Source organism: Eleginops maclovinus, chromosome 20, assembly GCF_036324505.1.
Source record: "Eleginops maclovinus isolate JMC-PN-2008 ecotype Puerto Natales chromosome 20, JC_Emac_rtc_rv5, whole genome shotgun sequence".
In the NCBI taxonomy this organism is placed as follows: Eukaryota; Metazoa; Chordata; class Actinopteri; order Perciformes; family Eleginopidae; genus Eleginops; species Eleginops maclovinus.
In genome coordinates, this window is record NC_086368.1 from 9,122,515 (window position 1) to 9,149,510 (window position 26,996).

Consider the following 26,996-nt stretch of genomic DNA (forward strand, 5'->3'; position numbering starts at 1 on the left):
ATTTCAGTGTCACTATTTTACTTACTTCAAACATTTATTTAGATCTTTATAATGATTGTGTGTTTTATTTATCTAATTTCTGCATGTCTGCATATGTCAAATTTCACTATACATTGTATGTATTGCTTAAATTGTATTTTAGTTAATCAAAAACTAATTTTCAAACATAACATTCTTTGAATAACTGTTTAATGAATGAAGAGGTAACAATTAAGCTTTTTACCCCAAACAAAACTAAATAAACATTGATGCGTCAAAGTTATGTTTCCAACCTTTGATCTGTCCTCACCCATAATCACCTTATAAACCCCTTATAAAAACATGCTTTACTTTTTTCATGTAGGCCTAATGTCAGTGAAGGAACTACAATTGCCCACATGTATTTCGTATAGGTTCAAGATTCAAGTTTACTATCAAATGTGCAACAATTACAGAAAGGCTCTCTCAAACAAAGCTCATTACATTTTACATTACAGGGCTTTCGACATGTTTCTTCCCAATGGTGAAACTAGACTAATGTATGTAGGCTATTTTCTTCTGCGCATACGTGCATTTGTGAACCTTTAGTAAATATATACAAAGGACCTGAAGCAATTCAGTGGTAACGCTTAAACTAAGAGACACGCAAAGGGACGGAACAAAAAGAGAGCTAGGTGACGGGGGTTGGCCGTTTTCTGACCAATCAGCTACCATAGATAGGCTTAAAGCTCCGGTACCTGCAGCCTGTCCTAGCGCTTGTTGTTTTCAGCCCAGACGTGCCCAAACGCTGTGCAAAACCGTTCTGCGTCTTCACTTCTGATAACAGAGCAACCGTACAGCATTTAGTGACGTTGTGAGTGTCTCGTACATTGCGCCAGGACTGCAGCCACCATGCACCCCCGGACTCTCAGAGTTGATTATGACCACGTTACAAGCGTCGTATGCGTGGTGGGCTCGGAACTGAACGTGAACCTGAACAGGTAAGCTGTTGTTCAACCCATTATCTTCTACAGAGCCTGCTTAACACAGAGATACAACTGGGCTGTTTGTGGGGCTAATTGTTGATTTGGGTGAATTTGATGTATTCCTTTATAAAAGTATTTTATTCTATTGTGAAATTACTATCACCTTCCTCTGGTGATATTGTTTTGTACTCTACTGTATTGTATTACCTTGGTTACAGTAGGTGTTACACTAGAGACTTACAGTGTAAACTATTTTTCAATCCTTATTTTCATTTTTAATATGTGGTCAACATGATACCACTGCATCAGTTTGCATTCAGAGCTATTTTAGACATTTTGATTTATTGATTTGAAAACAGTAGCCAGTTTATCAGCAGCTTTCTACAACTATACAGTCTATTAAATCAGTTTTATAATACGGTTAGGTCTGTAATAGGTTGAAGTAGCCTACAGTCTGATACGATGAATTAACTTAATGATATTTTGGCAGTTATCTGTTCGATTACTCCACCCTATCAAAAAGGGTGTACTCAACATTAGTCATTGTAACACAATACAATTTAGAAAAAACAGCAAACTACATCCTGAAACCAGTCTTGCAATTGAACCACCCAATCCCTATAACAGTTTTGATAAAAACGGAACATTATAACCTTTATAACATGTGTATATACTCATTTATTTTCTCTCTGTATATATTATAGTACATCTTTGCACTTCTGGTTGGATGCTAACTGCATTTCATTGGCTTGTACCTGTACTTTGCACAATGACAATAAAGTTGAATCTAATCTAATCTAATCTTTGTGAAGGTAGAATTTGTGGCAGCAATGTTTGTGTGGACCCCATTAAACGTGTATACCTAATAAAAGGCCAACAGAGTGTAAAAGAATGCCATTGTTTGCCCACATTAAACAGAGCTGTGAGGAGGATGTCATTTCAATGCAGATCCTGGTGATGGCAGACCACAACATTTTAGTGAAAGGCAGTCAACAGTCCTCTTTTGTTGCTGTCCAACAGGAGAGACTTTGTTGTACCAAAGAAATGCAAGCAGTACGTTCTCTCAAATGCCAGCCTCCACACCACAACAGAGCGAGGCTTGATCCCAGACAGGGTAGAGTGGGAAGATCTGGCATACAGATTGCACCCTCAGGGATATTTTGGAATATCCAAAAATAAAAGTCTGATATCATTCGAGAATGAGAGGGCATGTATTTTACAGGTGTTGTCATGTATAAGAGTCTGACCTTTAAATCTAAAAGAATAGCAATTCTTGTAATTAGAGAGTTGTTGGTGGCTGTAATCATTCCTCTTCTCTAAATGACTGGGAACAGGTCCTGTTCTAACATGATAGGAATGTAAGTCAAGGAGTACAACATCCAAAGCCATGTGTTTATCGACTAAAAACTTTGAAGATTTTAACCTATCTGATGTTGTAAAACCAAATGGATAACTTGTTGGTATTTTTTGCACAGAAATGTAAATGTAATTTTGTGGATAGTGTTTATGCTGAGCTGCATTGTAAAGAAATAGGGAGTTTAATACAAAAATGGCAGTTATTTTACAGGATACTCTCTTTTTAGACAACCTCATGAATTGGTATCACATTATAAGTATTTCTCTTAACTGCCAGTGTGGACAGTGGGAATAATTGCACAAAAATATTTTATTGTACAAATGTCTATGGCGTGGACCTATCATTAATTTGATAACTAGTTCATATAGTGACTAGTTGTGACTGTATGTGGTGATGACGCTATGGCAAAACAGCTGACACATTGAAATCCAGGGACCTGGTGTTATAGGATATTGTGGGACTATCAGATGTATACGTCGTAGGCACTGAACTTATACCCACCTGTTACAAAATAGGAACTTGTGGCTGCAAGCTCACAGCTCTTCTTCACTTGTAAATACACACATATTCCCTGTAACACACAAACTCTTGCTTTAATAAGCCACAGCAGGTCTTTTTTGTGTATTAATACATCATGTTTCATGTTGTTGTTCTCAGGAGTGCACCTCCAGGCTCTGAGTACTTCTCTGTGAAGAGCACTGCCACTGTTCAGTACAGCATCAGCCCCCAATGTCTGGAGACATCCCACCTGTCTCCCATCCCTCTTAAGGGAAACTCAGCACTACTCATCCACATGAGCCATGCCAGTGAACATGAAAATGATGGCAAGGTAAAGTAGTTCTGCTTGAAACTGATGTCACAAAGCAGCAAGTCATATTTCTTCATTACATTATGTGCTGTGCTTTATTATTACGAAATGCATATGCTGGAAAATGATTCAAGTGAATGTAAAAGAAGTCATGATTAAGCAATTTCCCTGAAACAGTTAGCTCATCATTTTGTATTCTAGGAATTGTTTCATCTCAGAGAACTGCCTATTGTCATTGGAGGAACTTTCTAATTAAGAGTAGAGTTTAGGGAGATATCAAACCCACCCTCCTTTTAATCATTTGTAGCTTTTTATTTTATTTATGATTAATTACATTTCTATACTGTGTGCTATACTGTGTATACATGTATGACAATAATAAAGAGGATTTCTAAATTACTTTTGCTGTTGTATTTTAAGTTGTCTATCCGATACTATGGGGAGAAGAAAGATATCTTGGGGAAAGCCGTCCTGCACCTGACAGGCATTGGTAAGCAAATTAACAAATTGAAAAAAACATTGTTATACTACCAGCAGAGTATGAGTGGTATATTTCAATGCACGTCCAAATTCAACCATTACTCATTGATTAACTGGATCAGGATACATTTGGATATCCAGTTGATTCACATACATAGGATTTGTCTAAAAGTACAACATTAGCAGTAATAATACAAATAATAATGATACATTTTATTTATAAAAAGGTGCCTTTCAAGGCTCTCAAGGTCGCCATACAAGGTACACAAAACACAAACAAAGATAAACGGCTCAAAAATCAAAACAATATAATCACTAAAAATCAGAGGATGTGTCATGTGATGAGGGTTGATATTCCAGTGTTAAGAGATATGTTTTGTCCATACCCTGATGGAAGATCTGGAAAATGTGTGCCATGCAGAGGAACTGTGATAAACAAACTGTGTGTTTGTGTGTGTGTGTGTGTGTGTGTGTGTGTGTGTGTGTGTGTGTGTGTGTGTGTGTGTGTGTGTGTGTGTGTGTGTGTGTGTGTGTGTGTGTGTGTGTACACAGAGATCTCCCTGGATGTTGATACTGACCAAGACGGTGTTGTGGAGAATAACCACGCTAATAAGGTGAGCTCAAACGCGTCAGAGAACTTTACAGACACCTAGTGAAGGAGATGTTTTATCTACATTTAACTTTCTGATAAACAATAACATGCCAAGTGAAAACTGAACAAACTGAATTCTGTTTATGGAGATAACTCAGTGCTGCACATTAATAATTTAAAAGTTTTTCTGACTACTTTGCATTAGATTTTTACTCTAACAGAGATCTTTAAATTATTGTGCTGTTTAAACACATTTTTGTTTCTTATTCTTATGTATTTTATAAGTTTGGTATGTGCAGTACAGTTCTGACGTCAATCTGTGTTACAAAACATTTGTACCTTTTTAGATTTTCTGTTAAATAATATTCAGTCATGTCTGGTTTTTTGAAAACTTGTTAGGGATCCTGGAAATGGGGTTCAAATGGTCATGGAGCCATCCTATTGGTCAATTGTGACTCAGAGCGGATGTATTTGAAGAAACTAGATAGTGAGCAGGACCAGGTATCCAAAGTGTCAGGTAAATAACAGCTTCTCTTTGTTCACTCGGCACATTTTTCATTACTGTTGCCAGCATTAAAAGGTCACACATACTGTATTTGCTTTTGCACAGTTGGCAGTTTAAAGTGTTGAAAGGGCAAACTTGTTTAACAAACCCACACATCTACAGACCTCTGCGTGAGTGTAGAGGGCAGTTTAACAAAGCAGGCATCTCAAATGACTTCTCCATGGAAAAACCAATAGAGCTGAAATCTGATAGTACAAGCAGGTGTTGTTCATTATGTGTGTGTGGGTGCCCTGTATTTATCCCAGATATCATCAGTTAAAAGCATAAAAAAAAGTCCCTCAAGCATATTCATGGCATGTATCTGTTACCTGTAGAGCAAAATATAAAGTATGAAGGATTTAATGACATTTTTAGGAAACTAACATGATGTTTTGTGGGTGTGCAGATCTGAAGGACATGTCTCTCATGGTGCTGCGAACCAAAGGCCCTGCCAAACTCCCAAAGGGCTACAAGCTCACCATGCACATCTGTCAGGGCGACGCAGAGAGTGTCAGAGTCTTCAGGGCCAGATCCTCTGGAGTGGAGAGCAATACACTGTGTTAGTAAAGACGGATCAACAATTCTGAACAGATGATGTGGTGGTCATGCAATTCAAAATAATTTTGAAATGTGTATCAACATTTCGGGAAAAAAACTATTTTATTAACTGTCATTGACTGCTGACTCCTCATTTGTCTTTCATTTGCTTAAGTAGAAACATTTATTTTTGCCAATTAGCTTAACTAAAATTAAGCTTTGCAAAATCTGCTGCAAGTCACATTTTGGCTTTTATCAAGACTCAAAAATGTTTTTTTGTTATTTTGAACCAGAGAATCTGAAACTAAATACCCTTTATAGTTATGATCCACCAATGTTAAACATGATAAGAGTTAAATATATCCCTGTTTTTGTTAGCTATTCATATCGACTATAAAGGAGCTGAAAGTGAACATTAGTGAGATTCAACCATTCTTTGGTTGGCAGGGGAGAAGGAATACTTGAATGAAGCAAATGCGATGAAGCACCTCAGAATTCAAGCATTGTTTGTGTTGTTTTTGCTCCCCAGACAAACTCCTCTTCAACCATTTTGTGAAGGATTATCCTCTGGTGCTGAGCAGTGAGGTCCTGTCCCAGGAAGTGCCTTACCTCGGAGGCGTCTCAGAGATGAAGTTTTACGTTGAGGGCCTCAGGTTTCCCGACAAAGACTTCGATGGGCTCATCAGCATCAACCTCAGTCTGTTAGAGCCCATCTGTGACGTAAGATCTGCAACATGCAACATTCTGTTGACTTGAAAGCAAGTTAGTGCATGGATCTCGAGATAAACAAGTGTTTAGGTGAAACCACTATTTCCAAAATCAAGCGCAAACTTTCAAACAACATAACTGAACTTTGATCATATTTAAAACATGTGCTTGGAAATATTTATCAAGATAATTGTACTCAGCAGCCTCTCCTGTGTCCTGACAGGGTCTCCCTGAGACGCCTATTTTCACAGACAAAGTCGTGTTTCGAGTGGCTCCCTGGATCATGACACCAAACACCCTGCAGCCTGTGGAGGTGTTTATCTGCAGGTAACAGCAGACTGATGAACAATACACATGATCGGGACAAAAGAAGTTTCAACACTATCTTCACTATCTCTTAATCCCCATAAATACTACTCATACTACATAGAAAAATTAAATGATTCACACTTAGTCTTTATAGTTTCATATCCCATTCTTGAGTATTAATTCAAACTTGAAGATACAAAAAGCCAGATAATTCTCGATTTTGAAATGACAGCACAACATGAAACTATTGCTTAATGAACTAACTTCTTCTGTGGTTACCTTTTCAGCACAGACGATAACTACCAGTTCCTCAAAGGAATGAGGAACCTTGTCGCCAAGAGCGGATACAAGCTTAAGATCTGTCATGAGTATATGAACAGAGGAGATCGCTGGATGCAGGTTGGAAAGCCAAATGTCTTATATAAAAAATACTTATTGCAAAAGATCATCAAAATAGTTATTAGAAAAAAAGTAATCAAAATGTACTTAAATAGAAAGCTATACAAATTTCAAATGTAAAACACTGCAAAAACAATGGCAACATCCTTGGATTTCACGTAAACCACATTGGGAAAAAAAGGAATCATTAATTCAAAGTAACATGAAATATTCCAAAAGGTAAAATAAAACATGTTAAACATCAGCTAAGTTGTTTTTGATAATAAAGTTTGGTAAGATATCTACGTCTAATTTTCAGGACGAGCTGGAGTTTGGATACATTGACTCACCTCATCACCGGTTTCCTGTTGTTCTGGATTCTCCTCGTGATGGAGAACTCCTGGATTTTCCATACGATGAGCTGCTGGTGAGACTCAATTTTTCTCTTGAAATAAAGTGTTTGATGAAGATTTCAAGAATTTTAAATATATATTTTAATTCCCTTTCGGGTACAACCTTCAACACAAATGCTTGTTGAAAGCAGAGTATTTCATCCTGTCTTCAAACATGACTGAGCGAGAGCCTTAACCACCTTCATGTCCTCAGGGCCCCGACTTTGGTTATGTGACGAGGGTGGTCGAAAGAAAAGACGTGAGCAGTTTAGACTCATTCGGTAATCTGGAGGTTAGTCCTCCCGTTACCGTAAATGGAAAAAACTACCCACTGGGCAGAATCCTCATCGGAGTGGCTTTCCCTACGTAAGTTTGCATCAAAACCAGAGATAAGTCACTGACTTTGTAGTGGAGTGCAGAACACAGTGTGGCGAGGACTTGTCAACATTATTTAATTATTTTGTCTTTTTATTTAAGGGCTACTAAAGGACGCAACATGACCAAAGTAGTCCAAGACTTCCTGTGGGCCCAGAAGGTTCAGGAGCCTGTTGCCTTATTTTCTGACTGGCTCCTTGTCGGCCACGTAGATGAATTCATGACTTTTGTTCCTGCACCTGACAGAAAGGTAAATTATCCCTTTTAAATAGAAACTGTAGAGATTTTTTACCCAAATGCGACTTTCTTTCTGCCGTAACTTTAATGCTCATTTGAACCCAAACTCTTTTTATACTTTACCAAATTAATTCCTGTGAAGAAGCAAGTTTACTTTAAAACGCTGTTGTGCAACACAATCGTTGGAGAATGCACGAGAAACACGGAATAACTTTGCGCAACATATGAAACACACGCTTGTATGAGGATATGTTGCATAGTTTGGGGACAGGATCTGCTATCTGTTACCGGTTGATACCGACATGCTGTTATGTGATGAATTGAATGAGCTCTCAGGACAATGAGGCAGCTGCTGTTATTTTTGTCTCTTGTGTTTCCGTGCACAGGGATTCCGGCTGCTGCTGGCCAGCCCGGACGCAGGCTACAAACTATTCAGACGCTTACAGCGGGATGGACACGGGCAAGCCAAACTGTTTGAGGGTAGGCCTGTCTCAAACTAAATTGGAAAAACCAACTACACAATGAGCTTCTTAGCGATGCATAAACTTATCATGTTATGCTCCCCACGTCCAAAAAGGTCTGAAAGATGAAGAACCACAAACAGTGGATGAGATCCTGAATGACAAAGGGCTCGAAGGTCAAAATAACTATGCGCAGGTGAGTGAGATTGTATAGTAAGAAAACATGAAGAAAACTAGTTAAATCAGAAGAAAAGTAAGTAGAAAAGATGGTCTCCTTCAGTGGAGTATGCACTTTATGGCCCAAAGTATGTGACATTACTGAAAGTATAGTAGTCAAGGCAACATTCATAGTGCTTTCTTTGGCTACTTTGTGGTGCAGGGAATAAAATCCCCCGAAGGTCGAATTGTAAAGAAATAGCAGAATTCTCACAAACATTTTATCACTTATGCACTTTTTCATTAAAAAGGATGGCGTTTTAGTTATAAGGACCTTTCTCAAGACAGCTGCCAGCCAGACATTATACTCATAATATAGAAAATCTCATTACAACTGTTGGTGTTAATACAGCACTATAACAACTTCTACTCTGTGTAAACTCTGCAGGATTTCAGCTACACACTGTGGGATTTGCTCCCACTCAGACACATGCGCATAAGTGAAAGAAAGCATAAATGTTAGAGGATAAAGTCTGTCTCACTATCAGCATTTGCGCTTATCTCTTAGGTGTTGGATGTGGGTAAAGTCAGGGTGCTTTGACATCAATATTTCACCTTTATCGGAAATAAGGGGCTATGCCTAAATCAAGAAAAACCATCCACCCATACCATACATTTTTCCCCTACAATCTTTACAGTTGGCATCATGCATTTAACATTGTTTTCCATGCATCCTGTCGAACTATGCAGTAAGCAGGGACCGAAAGAGGATTCATCAATTCTAACAACATGTTTACACTGCTCTCAGGACTAACGTTTTCTGTTGTTAGTCGGACATATGCTGTGCTTGACCACTTGCATCAAAACTTCTGATGAACCCTTCTCATGATGAGCAGCCCTGATCTATGAGCTTGTATGGCCTTCTGCATCACTGTTTTTGCCTGTCGATGTTTGAATTTTACTTTATCAGCACTAATAATTGGTCAGGTCAAATTAAACAGGACAGAAATTTGACACTGACTCGTTGGGAAGATGGCATCCTATGACAGAGCCAAATTCAAGGTTACTGAGCTCTTCAGTGTTACCCAGTTTGAAAGCAGATTTCTTTTGAGTTGATATTTTAGGAAAGGGTGTGTCCAAAACTATTTAATTAGCAGGAGTGTCCACATACTTCTGGCCACAGTGTTGTTCATATGCGGCAGCAAAAGCCCAAACAAAAATGTTGTTGAGTACTGGAAATGTTAGTGTTTTTTTGTTATTGCATAAAGCGCTGAAAGACGCAACGCTAATAAGAGGTTGCAGATAATAATTGGGTGTTGTGTAGTTTGTGTAATGAATAATGTTTTTTTACCGCCTGCAATCTCAGAGCTGCATCGACTGGAACAGAGATGTGCTGAAGCGAGAGCTGGGACTGGACGACGAGGACATCATCGACCTGCCAATCCTCTTCAAGTTAGTGATGGAGGACAACAAGGAGGCTGAGGCTGAGTTCAGAGCAGTGGCTTACTACCCCGACTTGGTAGTTCAGACATATTGCTTATATGTGAGCGTTTAAGGTTAATCTAGGAGACAATAATGTGGTTCTTATGATCTATCACATCTCTTTCCAGGTGAACATGATCGTCTTGGGGAAAAACCTCGGCATCCCGAAGCCCTTTGGCCCCAAGGTTAACGGACGCTGTGCCCTGGAGGCGGAGATGTGCTCCCTGATGGAGGGCCTGGGCCTCAGCTGCACCTTCATCGACGACTTTGCCTCCTACCACAAAAAGTTGGGAGAGGTACACTGCGGCTCCAACGTCCTCAGGGAACCATTTGACTTCAAGTGGTGGAACCTGGAGATGTGAACAAACACTGAACCGTAGGCGGAGAAGGGTTATAGGACCAGATTCAGGTTCAACAAAATACATTTTCTCCCACATCTTCTCGCTTTATTTTCTGATAATCTTGCAATGCGTGCCAATCTTTCCCAAAAATACATGCACAGTAATTACCTTTGTAGGAAGAATTAACCAAGGGCTCGATCTAATATGCATCATCTTCTTTATTAAACATTTTTGGTGGCTTTATTTACAAAGAAAGATGTAAAGCAATATTTACAAACATGTCTTTTGAACAAGGGCTTAAGCTGACGAGAACAGAAATACAATCATCTGAATGGAGTACATAGAAGGGTCCCTTCTTTTGTTGTGGTTTTGGGGCAAGCACAGTAAGATGAACGGTACCACATAGTGATGTGCTATAAATACTACATCGCCACAAGAGGGCGCACGTCATCTAGTCAAGCATTTCGAGAGTCCAAAGGAAAATCATCTGACATTATTTTTGTGAATCAATTTCAGAGCCTCTAATACACATATGTGTAATTATTACCAAAAATGTATCTTTCTATCTTTTCAATGTCTTTTTTCAAGTCGAAAGCAAAAGATTGTAGCTTGATGAATCCTGTTTGGGCTGTTTTGCATTTGGTCCAGTGTCTCTATTAATGCTGTCTTTAATTCCCCAAAGACAATAAATCTGATGTCTGCTACAGTCATATTACTGAAATGAACTCCATGTGTCGGCTCTTTCCTTCATCATGAACTGAAAAACTGAAAATCTTTTCAGACTCATGGTTTCTGCGGTCATTAGATAACACAGTTCACCATTCAGCGGGGCAGATATGTACGAATAAATAAATGTCTGCCTACATTTTTACATTCAAGCCAGCGGGCGGCAACACAGTGCCTTCCTATATGACAGTCCTTCAAAGCAGCTCGCATGACACAATCATTTTAAAAGGCAAGTTCAAGAGGAGTCACAGTGTAATTCATATTCAGCAACAAAAAAAAGGGTTTTCCAAGAGGTCGCCATTCAAAATAACTCTGCAAATGTAGTGCTTAGGGTCACGGACATAAAATACACTTTACAAATAAACTGTGAAACATTTGGCTCTCTATCAGCGATGTGCAGTGCATCTGGAGATGTTGGCTGGTTTCTGATTAAACACAAATCACAGGGACAACACCTCTATGTCAAGCATGGCAACAGTGTACAGAGGTTTTTGGCAAGCAGATTTACACCATGCACAGCACTGTTGTATACACACACTTGTACACAGACATCGAGTCAACAAGTGGTGTGGGACAAAGGTCTTAACAGCAGTTCCTTGACGTATGGATTGAGGATGCATGTTGCTGGTTGGAGCACTACAGTAAGTATGCTTTTTACTCATATTTTTTTTACTAAATAGCATTTCTATTGTATTTTTATTTTTACAGAATTAATTTTGAATTAAAAATTGCAGACAATTTCTGTGCCATATAATACCCATCGCCAACCTAGGAGGAAGGTGACTGATCCCATTACAGCCATCAACAACAGCATAGAAGTAGCCTACCCTCCGTTAAAAACATGACAGGTTGAACGAAGCTGTTGTAAAACACGACAAATATCCACAGTAGAATATTCAGAAGAAGAAAAGATTGATAAAACACAAAAAGTGGCCTTGCCAGACAGCCACACACACACACCTGGTACATCAAAGTTAAACCCATGGACAATATCACAGTGGGATGAGAGGTTGACATTTAAAAAAAACATGTTTCTTTCTAGTGCAGCTCTCCTCTCTATAGACTGTTTAACAAGCTAAACAAACAGCAGTTGTTTAATCGGTTGTGATTTGAATCACTATTATTAAACCCCAGTTCTTACCCTGATCTTGTCAAGACGACACACGAGAAGAATCAGTTCTAAAGCTTACTGGCTTTAAGAATGAGAACACAGCCAGGCTTATTCTGCTAAGTCAGCTGATAGATGACAGTCAGTAATGATGCTGCATGACTGAGAAGGTGTCTTTTCCAAAGCTTTGAGCTTACGGGGTTCCCCATGGAGCTGGAATGAGAGACGATAGGTGTGTTCATGTCCAGTCAGCGGATCCAAGCCAAACATACAAAGGAAGATCTGTCAGTCTGTGGATCTGCCTTCTCCTCTGCTCCTCTTCTGTGTCAGTGGATCACATGGCCCTTGGCTCATTTTTGGCTAAAAATGCCTCTAATGGCAATGCTGAGAGAAAGGAGGAAAATATTAAACACACAAAAAAGGAGAACCATGAGAATGAAGGGTTAAAAAAACAACACATACATACAGTTTTTAAGCAGTAAAATTATATCAACAATATATCTCACCTGAAGATGGACGTTGATACAATGATCAGAGCAGAGTGGCTAACAGTTCTGCATAGAGACATACAGTATAAAAGAAGAAGGCATAGTTAATACTGACAAATGAAACAACACAAAACATCAGAAACAATTCATTTTCAGTTTCTTCAGTGATTATTCGGTTTATTCCGGTTTTCTATGCTTTCCACAGGAATTTATAAATGGCAATGTCGATATGTCAGTCAGTTCACCACTTTTGACAGATTCAAATTTCAGTGATACTTGACTTGGAAAAATTAATATTTGTTCTTAATAATTGACTCAAACAATAAAAGAGGTTTTAGCATCTAGGATTGAAATTGCAGATTTGCAGAACTAACCAAATATAAAATGGTCTTCAGGTAATGAAAAATGTGAATTACGCACTGTAAATATGAAGGTCTCATCTTAACCTAAGTAGAAGATCATTTTATATTTCAGTTTATTACACACAAAGTTGTGAATTCCATCCTTCATTTTTGGGTTGGATACATTTCCCTTAATCTCCAACTCCTCAACCTTTAAAGGAGGCCCTATTATTCTTTATTGGGTTGTCCCTTTCCTGTGATGTGTTATATAGGTTAATATAGGCATGTAAATGGTCTGTAAACACTAAAATCCCAAAGTTCACACCAAAGGGTGTTTCTCTACCATACATGACCCCCGCCTGAAACGTCTATATTTTGAGTGTTTAATTCCATAACATAATGACATCATTATGTAACACTAGCGCTTCAATTGGCTAGTGCTCCAACACAATGTAGGTGATAAGCTCAGCAGTATCTCTAAGGGGTTGACCAATCAAAAAAGAGCCGGCCAGCTAACCAATCAGAGCAGAATGGGCTGAGGGTGAAAAGAAGTGCTGCAGCACAGGCAGCATGAGAAAATAGCTTTTAAACATTAAAGCATGTAACCATGTCACAGTAGAGGCACAAAATACCAATTTCAACATGAAAATTAGCATAATAGGGCCCTTTAAGCCAAAGGAACATTCTTTTCAGTGACGCTGTGAAACATGGAGGACCATCTGAGTGACACCTAATGAAGAATGACAAGCAGGTTGTCTCACCGATGAGGATTTGTGCTCCAGCGAGGGCCGCTCTGTCTTGGGCCGGCTGTCTGTCGCTTTGGGCTCCAAGCTCTTCACTCCATCCGGTTCCTGCTGCAGACGAGATGCTGCTGGGAGGGAGGCGACACAAGCGTGGCTGTCATGGTTTATAAACTCAAACACGTAATGCCGACAGCTGTTCTAGCCAAAAAGGATATCCAGCATGCAAAAGAACAAAGATTCAGAGGGAGTCATCAGTCATTTAAAAAGAAAAGCAACTGTGTGGAAATCACAGATCAGTCTGCAATAATATTCATTTTAAAATATATTAATGTAAGAAGAGTTTGATACACAGACTGGGCTTTGTGGTGTTGGCAGTGAGCTCCACTAATGCAGCTAAGGTAAGCTTGGATATTAATTGCTCGGGATGTGGAGAGTGTTATTCTTATATCCGCCACATCTAGATTTTCCCCAGATAGTGTGGATATGGGGCCCTTGTGAACTTGTCTCACCTTCAGGCTATCATTGTCCCAGAAATATGAGCTCTTCACTGCTGAACTCACCTGGAACACTCCCCTGGGTTGCACTGCACAAACTTTCCTCCACTGAGCCGTACGTAAATGACTCTCCCTTGAGTGGCGTAACACAAGACGCACTTTCCTGTAGGAAGGGTAAAGGAAGTTATGTAATATTTTTTTACCAAAGATGTTTTAAAAGGACATCCTGACAGCATAATTACACAGTTCTACTCCAAAACTGCATTTTCTATACTGTTTACATACAAATGAAGGTAAGCTAAAGATATAGATTGCTATGGAATTCATGTTGAGACCTGTCATTACTGGGATACAGTGAAATCCATCAAACCTTCTCACCGAAAAAGGAACAAGATTAATAGATTATTTTTTCCCACAGCAAACATGAACTGAATGATGAAAATGTCATCAGCTGTGAGACGCTGCCTGCCGTTTTGGTTTTGGGGAAGTGGCATGCTTATATGTACTTTCATTATGTGTTGTCTCTGCTTTTCTCCACACACCAGTCCAGTGTCGTACTCATCCTCTGCCTCGTGCTCCTCCACAACGCTAGCAAAGCTGCTGGCGTTGGAAGACGAGCGGGAAAGGTCCTGAGCCTCGGGGATGGACGGCGCCCTGCAACACATGGCCAAACTACAAACCTGGGTCACTCTGACCTCACACACACCTGTGTTTCCCATACACTGAATGTATTCAAAGCAGCACAATCAACATTATGTTCTTCTATTTGTTATATCTGTTCCCTCCAAAAGTATATTTAATTCATCATCTTCATTTCACAGCACCTCAGGTAGAACTTTTATGCAACGTGACAGCAGTGTGTTTGTCTGTGCCAGGTTATTGCGTAATCGAAAAAGCTGTTAATGCCACCCCTAAATTAGATTTCATCAAGGACTTGGCAATACTCTAAGTATTCCAGCTAAACATGACAGCACTATCATACATTTAAGAAGATATTGTCTCATTTTAACTTTAGTCTTTCATGTACAGTATATCATTATCTCAGATTCAAATGTCTAAAATGTTTCAACTTTTTTTTTCACTTTATCTTTATTATAAGAGACTTGCAAAAATACATTTTGAAAAATATAATGTGAATTGTGTGGTCTAATTTATTAAAATTGCCCCAAAAAAATGACTATGACTATGAGGGTAATTCTCCATGCAGAGTTGCTGTTCCATTTCATACACATATTCCCTATCTACCGACCCAAGGGATCGATCATCACAAATATCTTGTCAATGTACGTAATTATAATTATAAGTATACTTTTATTTAGCTGATTAAAATAACATTCACCTGTTCCTAGTAGTAGGGAATTCAGGAGAGCTGTGATTGGAAGAGTTGTCTGATCTGTTTTCCAGAGAGAAATGGCTGCCCTCCGGTGTCCTCTGGGTGCTGGGTGACACCTCTCGGCTTCAGGACAAGGATGGAGATTGACATAAAATACAGTCAGTTTGCTTATTCTATATGATGACAAGTTAGACAAACTCTTTGTGAATGCTATAAGACTTTAATTTCAACTGAATATATGCCTTTAACTGCCACAGACTGTGGTTCAACTTTTGTTCAAAGTTTGTTTTCCCATTGAAGTGACATACACATCATCTGCTGCATCACAAATATAATAATATAGGAAATAAAGTCCACATTTTGATGACAAGTGGAAGGCCATTTTATCCAAATGGATTGTGTGGGAGTCTCTGAAGTGCACCTTATTTTGGTTCATGTATGAATGTGTATGTTCATAAAGCACTTTTATTCAGCAGCATAGCTGGCCAAGAATGTCTGGCAATGTCCTCCGTTCTTTCTACCCCTTTTAACAATAAGATCTCCATTAAAGGCCCTCTAGCCCAAAAAATACATTAAAAAAAAACAAAATCCTTCTTTAAGAGCCTGTATGTTGAAGCCTGCCTCCTAAAAAGGCCCATTCTGTTCTCATTGGCAGGCCAGAAACAAATGGTGTACCCTTGAAAAATGAGTTCTATAAAAGTTGGTGGAGATAGTTTGGTTGGGGGCCGTGTTTTCTATAAGCCTGCATGTGACATAGGAATGGAAGCCACATCTGAATGGCTTGATGATTCTCTTGCCTGTTGATATCTCGCGGAGGCAGCCAACAAACAACTAATTTATTCATAGTCTGTGGTTTGATAGGCACTCCAGATAGCCAAATGTGTTTACACAGGCACTTAAATAGAGAGTTGTTCATAATACTGTAGGTCCCATTTTAACAGTGGGCCTTCTAATGGCTCATTTCCTCATTTTAATGCCTTGCTTCCATCTGTTGCAACACTATTCTCTCCTTACTACCCACTCGCTGCGGTTCAGCTGTGCTCTGTCCTCTCACCTCCTCTCTTGGACCTCCTGGATGTTCTCGATGCCAATGGCGCTGCTGCGGCGGGAGCTGAATGGGCCAGACTTTTTCCTGGTCGGGCTTTTCCCAGGAATTATCAATGACTGAGGGTGCGCAGGGAGAGGAGAGTCAGACACACATGATTGGGGGTAGTTTAATAATTCAAAAGCATATATGTTATAAGCATATGATACATTAAGCTACTGAAGTGATGTGTGAGCATGTAGAAAAATGCTGCGAAATGATTTATGGACTGACAAATCCTGTGACACATTCAGTAACATGTTTTACAAATCGACTATTCTCTGAGATTCTGAAATTATTTTTTTAACACTTCAATTGTTTTAATCAATGTTCTTTTATTTTCATTTTGAATGCTAAGGTCAGACTGTGGAGTTTTACATTTTAAAATGTCAAGTACACACTCTGACTGTGTAAAAGAACATCAGTGGGAGTTAAAATTGTAACTTCTCTATTACAGTGTAGCCATTAGGCTCTGCAATAAAGACTTCTCCCTCTAATAGGAACTCTGAAAGCAATCTGCACTGTGTGTACTTATGACTTGCATCAGAATGTACAAAGTTGGATTCCAATTTGACATATTATTTATTCATTTTAATTCATAATGTCACTTTAACATTTTTGGAACTATTTTGTATTCTTATATTATTTTTCTCTATCATCATGTATAATTATAATTATTATCTTTTAAAACATGTTTTAAACATTTTAAATTCTTACATTTCATTATTATTATTATTATTATTATTATTATTATTATTATTATTATTATTATTATTATTATTATCTGAGTTTAAAAGTAAAATTAAGTTAGGTTCAGCTACTATATCAATGAATGCATGAATGAATGAAGTTCTTATTAAAAATATTGCTACAAAATAGTCTGAAAACTATGTAATTCTACAAGATATTAAACAAGCACATTTCAAACTATAAACTACTTACTGCTATCTTACATTATGGAACATTGTGAGCAAAAGCAAAGAAAAAAAAGACAAAAAATTATAAACAAGAAGGGAGAAATATACATGAACCTCTTCTATTGTTCCTATTCCTATGGCACTGCCTCGGCGTCCATATTTACTGGGACTTTTCCCTGGAACAAGCAATGACTGAGCCACACAAGGCAGGGCAGGGAAAGCACAGAGAGAGAGAAGAGAGGATAGATTGAAAAAAGTAAGGAGGGAGGAAAAGAAAAGAACACATCATAAAATATCATGCGCACAGCACAAATATAAACAACAAGGTGCAAAGAAGCTTAAATAGGAGCTAGCAGTAGGACTTAATAGAGAGCAAAATATCGAAGAAAAAAAAAAAGCTTTTATAGCAGACTGGGGTCCTGACAGAGGGGCACAGCAGGAGATAGAGTGCCAAAGAGAGGGCAGGGATGTCGCCACTTTCTGCCCTAAGGGTTACAGGGTTGTTTAGCGATGCATTCAGAAGGAGAAAAAAGGCAAATAGGGCAGACAGAATCCAAAGGGAATAGCTTTTAAGGAATAGTCCTGTAAAATGGGGTTAATTTAGTCCCATTTCAAAGTACTGACAAATCCAAAACTGCAATGAATGTCAAAAAAGTTGAAACATAAATAAGCCCATCTCTGAATAAACAGGGCGTCACGTTCCTTTGCTTGTGCCATGCATGCTCTGCAGCCACACATGCACATAAACAAGGATGCGCAGAGAGGTTGTAACAACTACAGGAGGAAACAGACATGACAGAAGCACAGTAAGGAGGGAGGGAGGGAGTCTGGGTAGTCATACGGTTACACTAAGCACACTTCAAGGCTGAGGATAGAGACTTAACCGGGGCTTTAAAACAATCTCACATCGAGAATGAAACCGTCTGAATCATTCCGCAATGGATACTCTATTATTCACATCATCCTTGAATTCTAACCTAGCAATCACAATGCGTGAAGATTCTCTCAACAGATGAGGATGAATGCTGAAATTAATGATGCGGGTAATTTTCCAAACAGAACCATAATTAATAGGAACAAGATGAGCCGTAAATGAAAAGTAATAAAAATACACTTTAGTACAAAGCAAGGGTACATTAAAAATGTCAGGAATGAAAATCAGCATTAAATAATAACACAGTAATGAAAGTAAAGTGATACAATGTGCCGAAAGGGGTCATTTGCTTATAAGAAAGATTAAAGGGTAAGCAGTCTGTATTTATCCACTGTGCTGTCAATGTGGTGAATGTACTGTATCCTTGATGTATGTTATAAGTTGGCTTCATGTGAACCAAAACGGGCTACTTACAATCCCTGGGGTTTTGGGGCTCTCTGCGGGATTGTGGGTAAAGCTGCCACTGTGGCTAGTGGAGAAAGTGTTTGACTTCTTGTTACTGAGGCCCATGGCGTCCATAGACTGGCTTCTGCTACGGATGACCCGCTACAGAGAGAAACGAGGAGATACTGTCAGAGGATCCAGAGGATGATGTTTTGGGGAAATGCAACTCACTGTCCGATTTCTCAAAGCATCGTAAACCAATTATATGTGACTCTAAATTACATTAATCCAAATTAGGTCAAGTTTTATAAATGAGGGTATGTTTATCCATATTACATATTCACACAAATTGATGGAAGGGCTTTTTAATAGAAGGGGTTTTCACAATGCTAAAAGTAAAAGGTGATGATTCATTTAATGATGGATGAATTCCATTTAGCTGAATCCGCTTTCAGGGTTTTGAATTATTGCTTGCGGTCTCACTCTCTTGTGATCACCCTACCTAGGTTACTGGGAACTTGAATAGACATTTTTAACAGCAACCCTGTGCTTCTCCTACTTGTAATATCTACTGGGGAAATGCCTATCACTGCTATGTTTTCTTAATTTAAGACTAACATTTAATGTAATGTAAGTGACAAACATTTTTCCCCAGGTATGCCTATTTATTATCACATAAAAAATATTTCTGCATGTCGATGCTAGCTAACACAAAGTGTATCTGCAAACAAGATAAAAACAAAAATAGAATAAAAGAGTGTTCCCCATCCGGATTTATTATTAATTGCATTTTTAAAATAATTTGTCAGGAAAAAGAAAGAAGAGAATCACACATCACATAAAATGCTACTTCGCAAAACTTAGCAATTTTGAAACTTAGAAATGTCAAAAACGTATCAAACCCTAGTTAAGGTATTATTTCTAGATACATTAATTCAATGCCTTTAGAGATTTTTTAGGTATCCAGGGAAACCGTGCACCATAACGTTATCCCAAATTAATATTATGGACAAAATCTAAAATGTTTAAAGATTAAACATTTCATAATGGATCCAGGTCCATATGTCATATGTTGAGTTGGGTACATGTAATACCTATTGTGAAATGTGTGAAGATTTTTGGAATAAAGTTGTTGAATCTCTGAGGGGAACAAATATGTGTGTGCTTACATGTGTGTTAGTTTGTGTATGCACATGAGCACATCGTGGTTTGTGCTTACGTGTGTACGCAGGACTATTTTTGGACACTTAGGGGCAGTGCCAGTCAACAAGCAGGAGGGAGAAGCTTTCGTGAAATAAATGTAGGTTTGCAGGAGGTCGAGGACAGTGTGGGCTGTGTACATCTCTTAAGTATCTTTGGAGGGGGTTTTGTGTAATTAGAGGGGCAGAAGAGACACATTCTGAGCAAGGAGGACGGAGAGAAAAGAGGAGAATTTACACAGTTCGAGACAAACACATAATTTGTGGAGATTTGAGGGACAGAAAAAGACGCAGCCATATGGCTCTTGATAGTTAGAAGAACAGACATGATTTGTGGGCAAGATTACATTTATAGAAAGAAAAGAATGTAAAGTCAGAGGCTGAGAGAAAAATTGGTATATTTGTATATCAAAGTTGCATGAAAATGCAGAAAAGATGGCAGAGAACTACTTGTTGTCACAGGGAGAAGGAACACAGCACTGAGGGAACTCTGCCCATGGGTATACATGCAAACAGCGTCATCAGCTCCCTAATGAGGGGTCATTAAATCGTTCATCAGGCACAAACAATCACAGCTCCTACCGCCGAGCCTCAGTGGTGGGGCCACGCTACACCACCCTAATGGCCATTGATGAAGCACTCAGTCAGGGAAAGTGACTCTCACACACAACAGGACACCGTGCAGCCTCTAAACCACACCATCATGTAAAAACACAGCAGTCGCAGCCAAGTGAAATCAAATGCCACAGGGCTGTTCTTTTGAGATACTGCACATTTTCTCTGCTTTGGTTTCTCATGTGTGAATACCCAGAATCCCACCCAAGAGACAGGGAAAGGGGGGGGGGAAAGCACCCTAAAAGTTTATGCATTCTGTCTCATGCATGTGGCCTTGCAGATTAACAGGAAGTTGCTGTACCTTAAAGGATTCAAAGAAGCCTCCTCCACCTCCTCCGGCCCCGTTCTCCAGCTTGTCATCGTCTCCACCCAGACCCATCATGGACTGGCTGTTGAAATGCAGCTCCTCGTACAGAGTCTCCAACAGGGCTGAACGTGTGCGCTCCTGACAACAACAACAACAACAGAGTTTGCACAGGTACTAACTGTGTCTAAGGCCCAATTCCAAACCGACCCTTACACTCTAGCCACTACACACTTACACTTCCTCCAACAGCAAGTCTGCATCGGTCCTGACATCCCCTGCTGCCCTACCTGACAATGTGCATCGCTGTTTGTGCATGCCATGCACCACGCTGTGTACAAATAGTTCCGTGCAAACATTTAATCGTAAGCTGTGCAAAAAAAGAGACATTTAATACTGTCATGTTGATTTTGACTTTAAGGTTACATTGTATTTCTATTTATTTTTTAGACCCTTGTCTAGTCTAGCAAACGGTAGACATGTTTGTTTGGTTGTAATATTTTTGGATATTAACAGGGACTGTTGCAAAAAACAATCAGATTTAACCCAAAAAGAGGAAAGAATGCTACTTAAGTTTATTTAGAGTTTTAATTATATTTCATTTGTATGAATTGTAGTCTGATATATGCCTATTGAAAACTGTTGTTTGAAAATTGACGGCATTTCCTGTTTCTGCCTGTGATAGGGGAGTGTATTTACACCCTCCACCTGAAATAAGGGAGCCTCATTCAGCTGAGTGTGACTACCATGGAGTTCACTCATGGAGCGGTCGGTCTGGAATTGGACCTATGTCTTGAATTCAAGTTACTTCATCATTTGAAATTTGGGTGAGATGTCAGGATGATAAACATCAGCACTAGCGCTCACTGCGGTTGTTGGCGAAGAATGTTTAGATGACGATAAATCTATGATGGCACTTGAAATGAATTCATATTTGGAATAGAGGCAGTAGGGTGCACACCTATTCCAAAGTTCTACACACACACAAACACAGACAGTTCCACTTCTATAATGCAGTCTGCATTGCAACACACCTCGAGCTTTGCAAACTTCTCAGCCTTGTAACAGGCGTACTCAGCATTGATGAGCTTGGTGAAGAGGAACTCCCGGAACTCTGGGCCCTGAGGATGGTAAATATGAGAGAAGGCAAGGCGGAGAGAATGAAGGTTTATGATGTCTGCTTGTAAAGGTGAATCGAGTTTGTGTGACTGCTGACCTTTTTGAAAACGGCAGGGTCAGGCAGAGCGGGCCCAAAGAAAGGTACATCATCCCGTGCTGTCACAGACACCTGGAGGAAAGAGCAGGTTAGCAAAGGCTGTGATACACTGAGATATGTGATGCACATGTCAATACAAAAATAACAACTCCTGAAAACAAAAGTCAGTGAATATGTTTTTTTTCTGCAGTTTCTTGATTCAGTTTTTGCTGTCTTAGGAACCAACCTTGTAGGTGACATTGTCCGTACATGCGTTCTCCACCTGCACCACCACGTACCCATGGAGGAAGTTGGACTGGATCATGTCTGGTACAAAGGGCGTGTTCTCCTCCTGGAACACGATGGCTACAATATCATTGCCTATGTGTCTCTTCCTCTGCAGCTGGATGGCACAGATAAACAAAACTCACAACGGCGGAAACATCGAAGATTACCAGTTTGAGAAATCACAGAAGCAAGCTGGTCGCAGAATCACTGCCAGGAGTCGTGCAGACAGATTGACTGAGGATAAATATAGTCCAGGCAGAGAGGTGGACAGGACTCTAATCCAAACATACAACCCTGGTTTTAGACTTTATCAGACAAGTTGTGCTATGGATTTAACAAAACACATACGTTATATCTGCAGACCACCTTTACATCTAAAAAATAAACAAACATAGTATAAATCATAAGTTTTTGTGACATCTAAGATGGAGTTTACTACCCTTCGAAATGAATTACCAATAGGCCCTTATAAATCAACTTTATCTGTCTTTTTGAACTGCCACTGTAATTGATGTTGCCCGTCTGCTGTACCATGGGCTATAGTGCTGTGAGTTCCTTTACATTAATGCAGCTATGACAAGGGTAGACTATTTCAGGCAACAGCTTTCACAGGCTTTTGACCGTGTGGGAATGAATGAATCCGAACACCAGTGGAAGCTCTGCAAAATCAAACAAAAATCGGCAATGATTTTGCAGATGGCTGACTGTCAGCGTCCTATAGCAGTGTTAAAAGCTGCATTTTCCTTGTTGCCAAAAAAGTAAAAAGTTGCCAAAAGGAGACTTGTGTACTTGGAAGACAGTGGGACTGTGCCCAAGTGTGAGGTTTCTGTCCAAGCTATATCTTTTTAAAATCCTGCCAAGCATTAGGAACACCTTCATTCTCTTCTGAAATATGAATGTTGTCTCCTCATTGCCTTTTGCTTGGAACTCTTATAAAGACGGCTCAAAAGTGCAAAATTACTCTTTACTTATTTAACAATTTGTCAATTCAAATATATGACAATAAATAAAAGGACTCTATAGAAGTTTGGATATCCTATGTAATAATGTCCCAGAAAAGTTTTCCTATAGCAGTCAAACTGTAAAATATTAGTGCATATCCGAATGTCAACATATATATTCTGCTCCCCCATCAGAGATTGATATACAGTCAAATCACTCCATAGGATGGAAGTGGAGGCAGGTATATCAGATTTTGCAAACCGATACAGTTTGAAAAACAAAACTGCTCAGTCATAAATGTTCTCAGTGCAGACAGTGTTGGCAAAAATAGCCCAGCTGCGATGATCCTCTTCAGTAAACATTGTGACACCTGCACTGACGCAGCATAGGTTGATTATCCTCTGTCAGTCATCAGGCTGAAGTACAGACATTTCACAAAGGCACTTCACACCTCTTAGCTTTAGTGTCAGTGTGTGCACAGCGTGTCGGGCACATATTTACTCTGGGGTTTATAGATTATTCTTCCACAGTTAGCAGTCTAATTACTTAACAGCAACTGACTGTTAAAGACAGTCTGTTTGTTCACATCAGAACAATCATCCATCTGTTTCAGGCACTGGCAAGTTGTCGTAATATGCTGAAGTCATAGCAGTCATAACAACCAAGTCAGAACTGTTTAGTAGGAGTCCAACAACTCAATATCAAATATGTACACATTTTTCAGACTTCAATCCCCCCAAAAAGTTCCTTATTCTCTTATTTTATGCTTTATGTATGCATTGTTACACAAGAAAACTAAGTTTTGAAGAGAACTCAAGTTACAATTTGATAGACGTAAATGAGCAGCAAGTCATTTGTGAAGAAAATGAAAGCTTCACACAAACCATATTTTGATATATCTAATGTTAAAGTTACTTTTGTTAAAATGTACAGTATGTCTCAGACCGTAGACAGGTCATATTTGGATGCAGAGGCAGGGCAGCCAGGTTACTGCTGCATAATCCTTGAGTTTATTAGCTGTCAGCTTGGATATTTACTTACGCACAGGAGCTTTTCTGAGCTCAGAAAGCCGAACAACATTCCTTGCATTTTTCTGTGCAGATGGACTGCCAAACTCACCACGGACGGTCAGACACTTAAAAAGCTAACTCAGTAAGCACGGGTCTGGACTGAGACACTTGACATCTGTTAATGCCATACATCCGCTCAAATTTAATCCCATTCACTTAGATCTGGCTGCATTAATGTTGTAGCTTCTCCATCCTGAGATAATGCTATGTTATTAAGGTTGCACGTTGGCTATTTTCTTGAGTTCCCTCATGAATCATCCCCATGTGGGTGTTGTTTATGTCCTCTGCTTCTCTTCTTGCCTCGGCAATGTAGATATTGTGTGCAGGGTTAGTGTGGTGACAAAGTTCAAACCACTCAAAGAGGCAGTGCAGAGCTGAAGACTAATGCAACATACTGCAACATTTCATCAAAGAGATAAAAGTCTCTAGCCACAAAACCAACAGCAGAGAAACGCACCAATAAGAATATTGAATTTGCTTTTGGAAAGTTGTCAAAAAAAGGAAGATTCTCTCAGTTGACTACACCTAAACTATTAATCTAAGAAAAAGTGAAAAAGCACTTTACTTTTCCTGGGTTTTCTCTTTCCTTTTCACTTTTTGAACATTAAAACATCTAAACATGTCATAGTAGAGGCACTACATACAAATATGTACCTGAAAGTTAGCATAATAGGGCCCCCATAAGATATTCATGCTCATTACTTAAAGTTAGACAGTTTAGGAAATAAGTGATATTACTTTTTTTGCCGTAGCCAAGAGTTGACATCATTACCAATCTTACTGTAAGCACAGAGTGGAAATAGAAAAACTGCTGGCCTTGCTTTGTCCCAAGTACAAAAACACAATCTTCCTACCAGCACTAATGGACATCTTTTCCATTTAATCTAGATAAAAACAAAGTTACAATTTCAAAATTGTGGAAGGTAGGGGTTGCCCAGAAAAAAGTCAAGATTTGCAATTTGAAATGTTTTCCCATTTTGGTTTTAGTTCCAATAGATTAAGGTTAATTAGATGTAAGAGTTTTTATTTCCTTTGGTAAAGACTCAGAATACCGTCCGCATTGCATGTCTAAGTTTACCCTAAAGAGTGTGGAATTCCTCTTCTTATCTTACTCAACAATTAATGACAATGTCAAACTATTCTTTTAACCCTGATTATTGGTGTATTGGTGCAGATTTACATCAAATGATTTATCTTGCTTCATAGGAATTTATCATAACATCTAGAGTTTAAAGCCTTAACATTTTAGTTGCTACTTCCGTCTGATGTGTGGAGGATTTATATGGGGAACTTTACAAGTGAATTAGTGAAGGCCATGAAAACTACCAAGAATACACAAATGAGTTACCCTGGTTGTTAATCATTGGAATGTCACCATACCTGTTGTGAGTCACCTTCTGTATAAGGCAGCTTGGTGGACACATGGAACATTATCTCCTTATTATGGAAAGTGGTGTAGACGGATTCGGTCCCCGTCTGCCCATGAGTGACATCCAGTCCACCCCGAAACCTGAAGAAGAAAAAGGAGAGGCGGAGGTTTTAAAAGCAAGGAAGAAGCAAGAAAAAGAAGAGAGTACAAAAAGAAAATAATAGAACAGAAGAAAATAATAATAATTGAGGTCAAAGTGAGAACTGAGATGAAAAGAGAGAAGATAGAAAAGAGACGAACAAAGCGGTGCAAGGAGTGGAACACAAGAGCATGCTCTCTGAGGACCCATCCGATCCACCCTCATCCATCATTGAGGCAATGCCAAGGGCACTTCTTCTGCCTACTCAATCACAATGTCAGCAACACAGCAAATATCAAGACACTAAAGCGCTTTTTCAGGGATTTCTTTTAAGCCAACCCTGATCAATAGCAAAGTGAATGATGGCTTGCTTCTGACACACACATAGTGGAGTTCTATAGTAAAAAGTAGCAACATCACTTAAATCTGCTGCAAAGAAACCGTCAAAGAAATAGAACTTAAAAGTGTCCAAACCCTTTAAAGTCATGAAGTTCAATCTTGTGGCCCAGAAACTCCAAGAACTCCACAAAGGAGGGACTTTCTTCCATGTTCCCAAACAGCTCTTCTTCTGTTGTCTGAAGAAAAGGACATTTTCAGGAGGAGTGATATTTAATACAAAAGCAAAGATTAGCAGCGGTATCTCTGAAGTGCACTCACCTGGCCAAACTTTTGATAAATAACCCCAAACTTGAAGTTGTTGCTGATCACATGCTCATCAAAGGTGACAATAAGCCTTGAAGCCTGAGGACGAGAGAGCAACACGTTTCACGTCAGCTTCATGAGATGGAGGTGTCGTGTTGGTTGATAGTAAGAGAGAATTTTCTTTTTGAAATGCCTACCTTTGGGTAGAGGACAGGATAAAACCTATCCACGTTTACTTCTTCACAAACAAGCTGTTAACAAAACAAAAAAAACAGCATGAAAATGCACTGAGATACAGTTTTTGACAATAAATTCAGTTTGATAACAGCTGCTTACCTTGGCCATCTGAACCACATTGGGGAACTCGGTGAGGCAGGAAATTGGAATCACATCATGGTAGGTTTTTATCTTTGTGCTGAAAGGCAAACAGCTTGAAAAGTCAAAAATACTCACTGTTTGGTTTGTAATCCAAAGCAATCCTCCTGCTTTAATGTTTCGTTCTTTGATGTTGAGCATCCATGCTAATTATTACCAGTTCAAAGGGGACCTTTCCTGTATATGTTGTACAGAGCTGTAGGCA

The 26,996-nt window shown here is 39.1% G+C and overlaps 2 protein-coding genes across 2 annotated transcripts in view; one reads left to right on the plus strand and one right to left on the minus strand.

The window, feature by feature from the left end:
- The first annotated feature begins 713 nt into the window (after positions 1-713).
- Positions 714-10,826, plus strand: padi2 (peptidyl arginine deiminase, type II). The gene is made up of 16 exons (XM_063910488.1): positions 714-959; positions 2,959-3,130; positions 3,530-3,599; positions 4,142-4,203; positions 4,581-4,698; positions 5,132-5,284; positions 5,792-5,982; positions 6,194-6,297; positions 6,567-6,678; positions 6,977-7,084; positions 7,264-7,415; positions 7,527-7,674; positions 8,048-8,141; positions 8,239-8,318; positions 9,645-9,797; positions 9,889-10,826. The coding sequence occupies exons 1-16, from the start codon at positions 871-873 to the stop codon at positions 10,120-10,122; spliced, it is 2,040 nt and encodes a 679-aa protein (XP_063766558.1). The 5' UTR covers positions 714-870; the 3' UTR covers positions 10,123-10,826.
- The window catches only part of rap1gapb (RAP1 GTPase activating protein b), a 55,900-nt gene continuing 39,205 nt past the window's right edge, over positions 10,302-26,996 (minus strand). The window contains 18 exon segments of the mRNA XM_063910487.1: positions 10,302-12,319; positions 12,442-12,489; positions 13,526-13,635; positions 14,068-14,164; positions 14,508-14,673; positions 15,341-15,457; positions 16,389-16,498; positions 17,450-17,527; positions 18,684-18,815; positions 20,769-20,912; positions 21,806-21,892; positions 21,988-22,059; positions 22,214-22,369; positions 25,647-25,776; positions 26,249-26,349; positions 26,432-26,515; positions 26,614-26,667; positions 26,753-26,831. Coding sequence (XP_063766557.1) covers positions 12,481-12,489; positions 13,526-13,635; positions 14,068-14,164; positions 14,508-14,673; positions 15,341-15,457; positions 16,389-16,498; positions 17,450-17,527; positions 18,684-18,815; positions 20,769-20,912; positions 21,806-21,892; positions 21,988-22,059; positions 22,214-22,369; positions 25,647-25,776; positions 26,249-26,349; positions 26,432-26,515; positions 26,614-26,667; positions 26,753-26,831 — 1,726 coding nt within the window. The 3' untranslated portion in view covers positions 10,302-12,319; positions 12,442-12,480.